We start from the raw sequence: 12428 nt of genomic DNA, 5'->3' as shown, positions 1-12428 counted from the left end.
GCACAAACACACTGGACACAGCAGGGCTTGAGCAGAGGAAGACCAGGCAGTGCACACCATCTTCCCCACTGTGCTCCTCCAAAATCGGCCAAGCACTGAGATCCATTCCTTTCCCTGTAGTATTCAAATTATCCTACTCATATCTCCTTGGGAGGGGGTTGAGATCCTCACTGATTGAGATTTTCACTTTTGAGTCTCAATTCACTATTAATTTAACTCTTTGCTGGGCTCCTGCACCTTGAATCAGGCAATCAAGGTGAGCTGTGCTCCCTCTACAGTGAATGGAGAGGATTCCCCAGAGGGAATCATCATCTTAAACACTGACTTTAGTGTTATTTTTGAGGTTTTTAAGGTTATTCTGGAGGCTGCTGTCTTTCTGCAGGTCCCAGCTGGGAAGGTGGCTGAGTCCCAGTCCCTGGGGGTGTTGGAAAGACACGTGGGTGTGGAGTTGAGGGACACGGTTTGGTGGTGGATGTGGCACTGCTGGGTTAAGGATTGGTCTCAGTCTTAAATGTCCTTTCCAGCAGGAGTGACTCTATGTTATGTGGGCTGCAGAGAGAGCCAAGGACTTGCTGGCAGCTCCAGAAGAAAAAATCCATCCTAACAGGGTTGTGATGGGGCCCTTTTTCCCTCCCTTCCACCCAGGGAACAAGAGTGGTCATAACTTCTCATGCAAAAGTTGTTCTTTGGAAATCTGCAGGGTTTGGGCTTTTCCTCCTAGAAAGATGCAAGCTCGGTGAAAATATATTTTTCCCTATGGAAAACCTATCAATGTAACAATTTATTATTTCTTTTCAGTTCAGTGACACAGTGAAGCAAGATCTGAAGCTTTTAACTTGAATTTGACTTACAAATGTGACTTCAGAAATTACTTTTATCTGCCGTGATTTTTTTTTTACTGAAAGATTGTAAAAATAAGTGTATTTTTGTTCTGATTATCTCCCAGGTCAAACAATGGCTTTCATATCTTCCAGCTAGGGCTCAAATGGTTTTAATGCTGCTTTCCTGCTAGCTTTGTGATATTCTCCTCATGACAGCATCCTTTGGCACAAGTTTATCACTGGATTTACCAATCAGCTGTGTTAGTCCCTGTCTGTAACACACTTGTCTTCTTCCTTCAGCACCTGTGGCACCCAAAATTACCTCTGTAGAGTATTACAACCACCTTCTGTACATCACCTGGACCTATGGAGGAGATGGCCCTGACCTTTCGCATTCCAGGATGCTGCACTGGATGGTTGTTGCAGAAGGAAAGAAAAAAATCAAGAAGAGTGTAAGTATCAGTGTGGAAAGTGGGTGGTGTTCAATTCTTTGAGTTTTTGGGGGTTTTTTTCTTTTCTTTTTTTTTTTAGGATGCTGCACTGGATGGTTGTTGCAGAAGGAAAGAAAAAAATCAAGAAGAGTGTAAGTATCAGTGTGGAAAGTGGGTGGTGTTCAGTTCTTTGAGTTTTTTGGGGTTTTTTTTTCTTTTTTTTTTTCTTTTTTTTTTTTTTTTTTTTTTTTTTTTTTTTTTTTTTTTTTGGTGGGTTTATGTTGATTGGTTTGTTTTTCTGAGTTGGTAACTAAGAAAAACTTTGACAGCTCTGATAACTTTGTATTACTAAGTTCCAGCAAGTTTGGTAGAAGCCAGTAAAAGTTATTTCCCAGTGTTAGATGACTTTGAAAGACTTGAGCTCTCAAAACAGCCAGAGGGCAAAGTGTTTCTGTAGTGATCCAGTGAAAGTGTTGATAATTTATGTAATTTAAAAAGAGTTTAAAGACTTCTCAGCTTCAGACAGTAAAACATAAACATTATTCTTATACACAGGTATGGTATTTTCCATTTTAATTTATTGACAATCCCAGTAAGCTACTGGCTGAATTGTTTTTGTTTGTTCAAGTACTGTAGTTTCCCATTTTGTGACTTTATCTTCATAAATTCTGTGTTCTTTATGTTTTATTATTTTATTTTATTTTATTTTATTTTATTTTATTTTATTTTATTTTATTTTATTTTATTTTATTTATTTTATTTTATTTATTTTATTTTATTCCACTCATTGGTGGAATGAGGATTTCACCCAGAATGTGTGCACTTAGAAAACTTGCTAGATGCTAAGGTGCGCTCTTGGTACATTCTCTTGAACATTTGGAAAATTTGAAGTGTATTTTCAGAAGAATTGCAAATTGATCACTGATTTTCATGTGGATTTGTGTGGAACATCCTAGCTTTCATTAGATTCCTTGTGGCTGCAAGTGTGCACCCACCTGGAAGTTGTTGCAGCATGAATCTAATTATATGAAGAGGAGAATTGATCACCTTTCTGAGCAGCAGCAGCTTTTAGGATTTAGATTCTTACTTCAAACAAGGAAAAAAACCTAGACTTTAATTTTTGTCCTACAATTAAAATATTCTATCAATCTGATTTTTAAAAAATCACAATTATATCCCTCTCTTCCTTCAAAAAGTCATGTTTTCTGTAAGCTTATTCTTTCAGCAAAAATCTGATTTCTCTACCATCCAACTGCACTGAATGAGAAAATAGTAGATTAAATAAATATAAAATAAACGTTTATTGTGAAAATTTAAATAAATTAAACCCAAAATTCAATATGTAATTTTAGATTAAACAAGGTATTAAAAGTAGAGGGTATCTATAATACCGAATATCTATAAATAAAACTTTAAAACTTTAGGGATGTCTTTTCAAATGTTTGTCTTTACATTCCTTGTAAGACAAGGGAACTCAGAGGGTATTTTTTAGGAAAATCCTGCAAAAACCTTCCTATTTATAGCTAACTTTTATGGTTCTGTTCATATGAATAAGTATGGGTACATGCCTGCAGGCATCAGGGCGCCTCTTCCCCCAAGCTCTGTTAGTCACTTCCAGGACCTGTTTCCTTTAAAACTCACACTATATTGTAATATCATAATAGGATTTTATTATGATTGCAAATATGGTTGTTTTTCTTGTGGTGTTATTGAAATAAATAGGTAACACTGTCAGGCAATGCTGACTTTTTCTTCCTGCTCCCTGTGTATTTGCCAGAAGTTGGTCAGTTTTTAGAGAAGTGTTGAAAATTATGTGCAAAGCCCTATTGGTCTTTATTCAGAAATATCAGTTTCTCTTCCATCTGAAAGCTTCAGCCTAAGAATTACATGTCTCTGAAAACCAGCATGAGATTCCTGGATGGGACATTTATAGGTAGTCCAGAAGTGCTGTGAAAACAGTGTGTTCCAAGTTCTGCATCCTTCTCCATGACTCTGGAGAAATGGGAAGATTACCTGAAAATAAAAGGAAGAAGTTATTCTCAGTCTTTTGAGACTCAGCTCCGTTTAGGATCTGGTTTCAAACTTGCAGATGATTGAAGTCAGACCCTGAGATCTCTTGTCAAGGTCTCCAAGAGGTGTTAGCCTTGCCCAGATGGATTTAATTTTCAGGTCTGTAGGATGTATAAAAGCTTGCCTACACATGGCTTGTGTGCTCTTCTTTGAGGCATCTGACCTGATTTAAATTCCTTTAAAATTGTAATAGACTCAAGTTCATGGCTTGTTCAGCATTTTGCACCCTTGAGAAATCTAGATTTGCACCCTTAAGAAATCTAGGGAGAATTTCTTTTTTCCTTACATTTCCACTGGTCACATAGAAAGTGAAGCCTAAAATTGTCTTTTTTTTACATTGGGCTAATCTGGTTTTGTGGTTGGTATCGGTGTGAACTGGTTGATGTCACACGTCTGCAGCACACAGAAGACATCTGCTGTGATGCACAGGAATTTCTCTGTAGTGTTTTGAGTGACCAGGTCAATTTTAGGAGGCAGTTGTATGGTTTGTGTTGTGTTTAAGCTGGTGTCTCTTGATTGTCCAGGTGACACGCAATGTGATGACTGCAGTGCTGAGCTTGCCTCCAGGGGACATTTACAACCTCTCAGTGACTGCTTGTACTGAAAGAGGCAGCAATACTTCCATGCCCCAGCTTGTGAAATTGGGTAAGAAACGCTTGTTTGTATCTCATTAACTCATCCCACTCATTTGGCTCTAAAGTGACTCTGTCAGCACCTTCCTTATTTCAGTTATGTACCTCTGAGCCCATTTCTCTTGCAAAGCTGTAATTTTCACCTGACCTTGCTGTGAAGATTGTCTCGTGCCTGTGTGTGAAGCCACTCTCCTAAAATGGTTTTGCTCAAGAGGAGCAAGAGTGGCAAAATTTGAGTGTAAGTGGAAGTAGGAGAGAGGAAATCACTTGGTGCCTTGCTGGGAGAACAGGTCAACTTCATAGTTGCTTGCCTAAGGTCTTGAACACATGTAGGGTTTGAGGATGGCAACTCAGGCTTCACAGGTGAACTTTTCAGTAAAAAGTAGAACCTTCCTTTCTACCTTTCTGTTTCTGACAAGCCTATTTCTACACCTCTCTGCCACTTGGTCTGCTTTTCTGTCTCCCCTCCTCTTTCTCTGGACATCTGCAAAATCTTTCAACACCAAAAACTTACCCTTAAATACAAGTTAATGATAGAACTCTTTATAAAAATAGTCAGATTTGTGAATGTAGAACCCATCTTCATTTTAAGAGAAATTTTTTAATATACTCATAGAAACAAAAGAAAACTTGAGAGTTTGATCCTTAATGTAAGAGTTTCAAATGTAACTTTCTTCCTAATATCTTTCTTTACTTGGCAAGAAGACTGGACACTGCAGCATTGTACCTTAAGAAATTTTAGTTCTCTTTTGAGTATATGTGGAGTTGTTGAGCCCTAGTTACCTAAAACACTGAAATTTCCAAGTGTGCAAAACTGCTTTTACAGGTGTTAGCTCTGCTGAGAAGGTGGGGAAGGAAGAGTTTGTAATTTCAGAGTGAATTATCCTCTCTACATGAATAATAATCCTTTTGTGAGTCACTGTGAGAGAAGGACTCTATAATTTCTAATGGGATTAGAGGTCTAAAAAAAACCCCATCTTCCATTTATGTTTCTCAGAAGTCTTACCCACAGTGCTGAGGCAAACAGCACAGACACAACAATCTGAAGTTCTTGCAGGTCTTCTTACCAAAGGCAGTATTTGAAAGAAGTAGACAAATTCCTCGAGTTTTCTTTTCCCTGTGCAAACCATATCCATGTTTTCCCCATGCCTTGTGCCTGTGCAGTTGCCTGTGTGTATTTGTTCACCCACTGAGTGGGTCAATGTGTGGGGGTGAGTATTACCCCCTGCTACCACTGCTCAAATATTTTAGGGTATTTTGCCCCTCAGTGTCAACAAAGAGAAGGCAGAATTAATTCCATTTCAATGAATCCCTTCCAGACTTTTGGTTGTGGGGTATTTTTTTTAGTTGGACTGAGTTAGATTTTATTTTTTTCCCATTTATGATGTTTGAACTTTGCATAGACAAAAGTGAGGATATTTTGCCAGAGGTTTTCCCTCTCTCTGTTTCGGAGGGGAGCAATGGGAGTTGTAATTAGCAGTAGTGGAAACTGACTCTAAGTGATAGACGACTCAGCACTTGGCAGTCACTTAAGAATTCCTGCCAAATGTTCTTCCCTCCACGATGTTTGCTTCATCCTGGCAACTTTCCACCTGCAGAAAAATCAAGCCATTTGCTGGAAGCAGAAGGAGGATTTGCTTGGGATGCTGCCCAAATGCAAAACTCTTATTTTAATTGAGGCCGTTTTTTTTTACCTGGAGCGAGGAATGGAATGTGTTTCTGAGCCCAAGAGCAGATATGTGTGTGTAATTATGGGAGAGGGGCACTTTCCTGTGTAGCTCTGGGACAAGATGTGCACTGCAAGCCCCATGACACACGTGAATGTGCCTCAGTCCCTGCCCAGCTCTTTCCATAAGAAATGGCGTGGGCAGACTCCAACCCCAGAACACACATCTGATTGTTTCAGGATCAGATGCATCTCCAAAATGTCTATAACTACTTGAGCAAGTCCCTTGTGCCAAGGTTCCTGTGACAGCATCTCACAGAAAGAGGATAACAAACTATTTGTGAAAGGAAAAAGAATCAACCCAGAATGTTCTTGTGCATCACCCATTGTGTGCAGTGTGTCAGAATCCTGAAATCAGGCCATTGTTTGAGAATTGCAGCTTTAATTAAACATCCACAGAAGAGGAGATCTGAAAGCTGTTCAGAAGAACCCAGAAATGTACAGCCCAAGTTTTACAGTCTCTGAAGGCAAAGCAGAAGACCCCAGGAGGCCTGAGGTGTGGAAAACCAGGGATTTCCAGTACCCATCATGTGAAATCATCAGGATGAATATCAGGATTAAGCATTGGTGTTTAAATAGTACTGAGGAGAAAAAGTATCTCTCATACCAGGACTATTCTTAGGCTGTTTGCTCCTCTCCTTGTCCTCAAGATTTTCCCTACTCTTCTGTGCTTCCATTCCCAGGTTGGTTTGGGGGTGGTTACAGTGAGGGGTGACCTCCACAGGGGTCCATAGGCAGGGAGAGGGCCCTGGAGGCAGCAGCCAAGGCCACTTGGACATGAGGATAGGACAGTGCAGACCCTCATCCATGTTCCACAACATTTGTGAGGCCATCACTCCCAGGAGACCCTCCATCTATCACTTGTGCCATAGGGTTATCCCTGCTCAACAGACTCTTGTATTTGTTTGCCTATTGTCACTTCATCCAGCACAAAAGCAATGAAAATCAAAGTAATTCATTGAGGACCTCTGGAGATCTGGACCTCTGCATTCCTAGAACCCATGGAAGTCAACACAGATCCAGTAGCCCTTAAATGCTAGAGGAGAAAAAAAAACAAACCCAAAATCAAAACAAAAAAAACCAAAACAAGCAACCATAAAAAACCCAAAACCCAAAGAAAACCTCAACAAAAACTCCAAAAACAAAACAAAACAAAAATTAAAAAAAAAAAACCTACAAGTTTGGGATTTTTTTCAACTGGTAGTTGGCTAAATATTTTCTCTGTTGCAATTAAAGGAACCTAGGCAGCCTTGCTTGTAGAAAGCTGCTTCTTTATAGTCTCCTGGGCAACCTTGTGAAGAAAAGCCTTCTCAGGCCAAATGTGTTGCTATCAGGTGGACAGGGATCTTCTCTGAAGGAGTTCCTGCTAGCATTGTTCTATTAATAGAATCCACTGATCATCCTCGAGCAAGGGCTCTGCTGAAAAGGGAAGTGAAGTAATTATCCATCTGTCCAAATAGAGAACGGTTTAAATAGAGAAGAAAAACCAACACACTTCATCATCTTCCCATTTTACAGTGGTAGTTTGTCATCATGAGAGGGTTTACGTTGGTAGACTTTATCTGAAGGAAATGAAAGATAGCAGGGCATCAGGCATTGCTTTCAGTTTTTTCATTTTTCTCACTTGTCTGGAAACTTAAAGATAAGCTTAATGAAAGGAGATTTTTCTCTTACACCAGAACCAGCCCCTCCAAAATCACTGTTTGCTGTCAACAAGACTCAGACCTCTGTGACTCTGCTGTGGGTGGAAGAAGGAGTAGCTGATTTCTTTGAAGTCTACTGCCAGCAGGCTGGGTCTGGCCAGGAAACAAAAGCCCAGGTATGTGTCTCTCCTTTGGTGTCCAGAATTAAACTTTTAAAAGCTAAACTACTAAAGGTAAGCTTCAAATACTAAAATATTTTCATTGTTTTGCAATATTAAGGTTGGCTTTTGTCTTATTGATGAGGTTGTATGACTGGCTGCACATGGGAATGGCTCTGAATCACTGTGCAAAACCTAACAGGCCACAAAACTAAGGGAATGCCAATGAGCAAGAAGTGAAAATTGGTCAGGTAGCTTCATGAGGAATGGGGAAAATAGGCATATTTAGATGCCATGAGATTTCTGATACAGTATCTAATTATTTCTGGAATACTTTATTCCTGGTTTTGAGATCTGCTAACTGAAGTTCAGTAGGAGCTTCCTTGCTATTCCAAGACTATCTTTATGCAAATGTGGCTGCTCCTTATGCATTTTATATTATTTTTACCTCAAGGTATTGTCTTCAAGATCCTCCTCCTGAGCCTCACATATGAACCTCGTTTTCTCTCTGTCCAGTCAGGTATCTGTGCTCAGTGGAAAATTTAAATATATAGTATTTAAACAGGTGATGCTGTTCAGTGAAAAACAGAGAGCAGTAGTAATTTTAATTCCTTGGCATTCAATACTGTTGAACATGTGAGTCTTTGTGCTTTAGCTGATGGTATAATGAATCACTCTGATTACACAGCACAAAACATTATTCTCTCATGTGCACTGTGACACATAAGGGGGAATCATTGAGAAAGAAGTGAAAAATTATCTACTTAAACCACTGATTAACACATGGGAAAGACCTGCACACTCTTTAATCCTATGGAAGATCAGTCTGAATTATTTAATGTTCTTTTAAAATTGAGACAGGCAATGACTAAAGGAAGAAAAAACGTTAGCATGCACTTTAATTTTTTGGATCATTTAGATTCCACCTCTAGATTCCTGCTTTTTCACCCTGAATAGCAAAGGTGGTGAAGTCATTATCAACACTTACCAGAGATTCAAAATATTGATGGGATCAGGCAAGGAAAGCACCAGAGGATTTGCAAATTCAGTTCAGAGCAGATCTGTTTTAAGAACATCAGGAAAAGACTGCTTCATCTGGCAGATGCTTCAGTGGGTGTCTCATTGCTGACAGGAACATCTGGCACTGGAAAATGGAGGGACTGTCAGCTCACTCCTCATTAGATTCACCACTCTCTTTTCTGTCTCCATGAAAAACTGGGAGGGGCTCCTTTCTGAGCTGTAAAAAGGGATGCTTTCCAAGTAGGCTGGTGAAAATTCTTTGTGATTTTCCGTGCCAATTACATGAGCATTTTTTGTCCCTTTCCTGCATCTTTAAATCAGTGAAATGAAAAGCAACAGCTTTCTGATTTTGAACATCTTGGATTTGAGTTGACTAATTTAAATTTCTCCGAGGGGAAAATGGAAACATCCAACCAAGTCCAATTGCCAAATTGTGGCTCCTCCTTTCAGCTCGGGCAGTAAAAAGTCTCCTCCTTTACACTCATGTGATTTCATCTGCACAATGTACCTCAGAATTGCTTTGCAACAGGATCTTAGGATTAGCCATGGCTGACAACAGGCTCTTGAAAACATCCAGTGCTTGGGACTTGTTAGAGCACCTTGCATTCCCCATCTGGAGTGGGTTCATTCCCAAAACTTCTTCTCTCCCTTCTAAATCACTGGCTCAGTGTCACAGTGTTTTTACCACTGTCTCAGTGTTTTTACCACTGTAACCCACTCCTGCTTCTGCTGGACAATGCAGAAAACAGAGAGCCTTAAGGAACTCTTTCTTTAAGTCAATGCATGTGTTTGTTTTCTCTTGCTCTATCAGCATTTAAAATCCACAAAAGTGTTCACAAGTGTCACAGTAATGAACACATTGTATAAACAGGTTGTGTAGAGTTTCTGCCAGATAGAAAAACTGAGGTGTAGGGTGTTTGATCATAATTATTACAAAAGACCTTGCTCTAGCTTTGTTTTTTACCTTGGCCACTCAAAAGGGCTCACAGGTCTCCACACCCAGAGGAGCTGCCTCAGAGGCAGAGATTTCATGCATTCAAACCAGAATTCTGATTTCATTCATGGCAGAGATTGTGACTGCCTTGGCTGTTCTTTGAATAAAAATAGCTTGGTTTTCCTACCTGTGTGGCTCAGAAACCAGAGCTCACGAGCTGTGTCCACCTCTGGGATGTCCTGGAGGTCTCAGTGCTTTCCCCTGCCAAGCACGTGCTTGACCAACCAACCCACTCTGGGGCACGTGTCCTTCCCTCCCCAAAGGCTCTGGGGTCCCTGGAGTGCTCTGGGGTGTTCTTGCAGCTGCATTCACCCCTGCTCCTCTCCTGTTTTCTGCCAGACTATCTGCCTGCTGTCAAGGGCAGGCTCTGGCTGCCTTTCCTGTGTTTCAAAGTGCTGATTTCTTCCACCAGATCTGACTTTACCTGTCAGATACACAAACACTGATTTGTGCTCTGGCATTCACGGGAGACACAAACCCCTGTGTGTTTTTCCCTGTGTCTGCAGGAGCCTGTCACTGTCTCCTCACACGTTGTGACCATTTCCAGCCTGACCCCTGCCACTTCCTACAACTGCAGCGTGACCACCTTCAGCCACAACAGCCCCAGCATCCCCACCTTCATCGCAGTTTCCACCATGGGTAAGCAGCACTTCCCTGCTTTCTTCCTCACCCAGCTACATCTGTTCCCCTATTGTATTTGCATTGCCCCCAAACAAAGGAAGGAATGATGAATCTGACTCCATGTTCTCAGAAGGCTAATTTATTATTTTATAATACTATATTATACTAAAGAATACTGTACTAAACTATACTAAAGAATAGAGAAAGGATACTTACAGAAGACTAAAAAGATAATAGTGAAAACTCATTACGCTTTCCAGAGCCCAGCTTGGCCCCAATTGGCCAATGAGTCAAAACAGCTCACATGAAACCAATGAAACAATCTCCAAACACATTCCAAATGTGAGCACAACACAGGAGAAGCAAATGAGATAAAATTGTTTTCCTTTTCTCTGAGGCTTCTCATCTTCCCAGGAGAAAAATCCTGGGTGAAGGGATTTTTCAGAGAATGTGAATGCCACATTCCCCCTTGCTTTCTAAAGCTGCTGTTTGTAATGCTGGCCCCAGGGGCTGTTTGTGCCATGGAAAGGCTGCCAGGTGTGGATGGGATGGGGAGCAGCTTTGGGAAGCTCTTGGAAAATATAAACTAGGGGCTCAGTTCTGGACTGGGTTTCAGAAATCAGGGGTGGAGTTTGTGGTGTCAATACTAAACATCAGGTTCAGGCAATACTAACATCAACTGCTTGATGATATTTATGGAGAAAAATATTTTCTCAGTCAAGCCCAAACAAGAGGAAAATCACATTCATAAGCTGCTAAGGCTTCCTGCATTCAGCAAAGAAGTAAGAGAGAAGAAAGGCTCTGCAGGATACTCAGCAGTCACAGTCAAAAGGCTCCTGAGGAAGAGTCCCTGGGGATGCCATTTTCCAGAGTAATTAAGCAATTTCCACCCAGTATGTTATAAATCCCCAGTTTATTATTTTGCTTCTGGGTCAGAAAAAGCATTGATTATTGTTGAAGAACAACTTCAGAGTGGAAATGTGCTTTGGAGACATAGATGATGATGAATATCTGTATTTTGTATTACCTTCACCGTTTTCCCTTGTGTTATAAATGTCAGCTAAAGAGGAAAAAAATAATAAATCAGAACATGTTAAAGTTTAACAAAAATGCCAGAGTGAACGCATTTCCCCAAAGAAATTTTCTAAGAGCAATAGCTTCTCAAACTCTCCCCTTATCTCCTGTGGTAGATTTTTCTCTCTCTAACACTCCAGGCTCTTTGAGATAAGTTTAAAAAAATAACATTATCAAAACTCAGGGAAAAACAAAACCAAGGAAAAATGTCAATGCTTCTGAACTGAATAACTGAGAGCCATTTTCTGTATGCACAGTCACTGAGATGAACCCCAATGTCGTGGTAATCTCCGTGTTGGCCATCCTCAGCATCCTCCTGATTGGGCTGCTGCTGGTCACTCTTGTTGTCCTCAGGAGAAAACACCTACAAATGGCCAGGTAAGTCAGGATTTCTGCTAACTACAAAAAGAAAAAAACAACAAAACAAAAAACCCCAAGCAAACAACAAAAAAAAAACAACCCAACCAAAAATCCACCAAACAAAACCAAACAAAAAAAAAACCCAAAAAAAAAACCCCAAACAAAACAACAAAACAAACAAAAAAAACCTAAAAACCAAAAAATAACAAAACAAAACATCTGAAAAAACCCCAACCAGACACTGACAAACATCTTGGCCTCACTGACAAGCCTCAAGCTGTGTCTTATTTTGAACTTTGCAGGATCAATTCCATAAGTGCAATCCCATATTACAAAAGAGTTGTGCCAGGGACATTAATGATAATTAGGATTTGAGGCAACTGGGCATGAAGAGGCCATCAAGGTTCTTTGCAAGTCTTTGGTATGGTTTGGAACAGATTTTTTCTATACCTAAAAATAACATGTTCTAGAAAGTCTCTCACCGTTTGCCACTCTGCACCAATCATTTGTACCTGAATATTGAAATTCAATTTCCTTTTCTAGGCAATCTTACCTGCAACAGTTCACCTTGATGGGGGTTGTTGTTGTGGCCTGCGTGAGCTGAGGAAGTTTTCCCAAACCCTGTATATTCTGTGTATATACATATAATTGGTTTACCTACTAGTTTTGAAGATGTCACAGAGTCTTTGTCTTTTTATAATCTATATAATATATTTTATATTAATTTACTGTACTGTGTCAAGAAAGGAAATTATTTCATGTAGAAAAAACTTATGTAAAAAGTCGTGTACTTAACAACCTAGTAGATGCTGGATTTTGTGTGCTGTATCTTGTCTATATATTCCATGCAATAGATGACCACATCACACATATGTTTC

General features: G+C 40.0%; 1 protein-coding gene across 4 annotated transcripts in view; it reads left to right on the top strand.

Annotated features, from left to right (window-relative positions):
* The window catches only part of PTPRO (protein tyrosine phosphatase receptor type O), a 170173-nt gene that overhangs the window by 135312 nt on the left and 22433 nt on the right, over nucleotides 1-12428 (top strand). For all 4 annotated transcript variants that reach the window (XM_039708355.1, XM_039708354.1, XM_039708356.1 and 1 more), the window contains 5 exons: nucleotides 1122-1273; nucleotides 3847-3967; nucleotides 7360-7499; nucleotides 10002-10134; nucleotides 11448-11568. In XM_039708355.1, coding sequence (XP_039564289.1) covers nucleotides 1122-1273; nucleotides 3847-3967; nucleotides 7360-7499; nucleotides 10002-10134; nucleotides 11448-11568 — 667 coding nt within the window. The remainder of the gene's footprint in view (nucleotides 1-1121; nucleotides 1274-3846; nucleotides 3968-7359; nucleotides 7500-10001; nucleotides 10135-11447; nucleotides 11569-12428) is intronic.

This window comes from Passer montanus, unplaced genomic scaffold (genome assembly GCF_014805655.1).
Source record: "Passer montanus isolate IOZ18808 unplaced genomic scaffold, ASM1480565v1 scaffold20, whole genome shotgun sequence".
NCBI lineage: Eukaryota > Metazoa > Chordata > Aves > Passeriformes > Passeridae > Passer > Passer montanus.
Note: the sequence above shows the minus strand (reverse complement) of the source record. Positions and strands in the feature narration are given on the sequence as shown.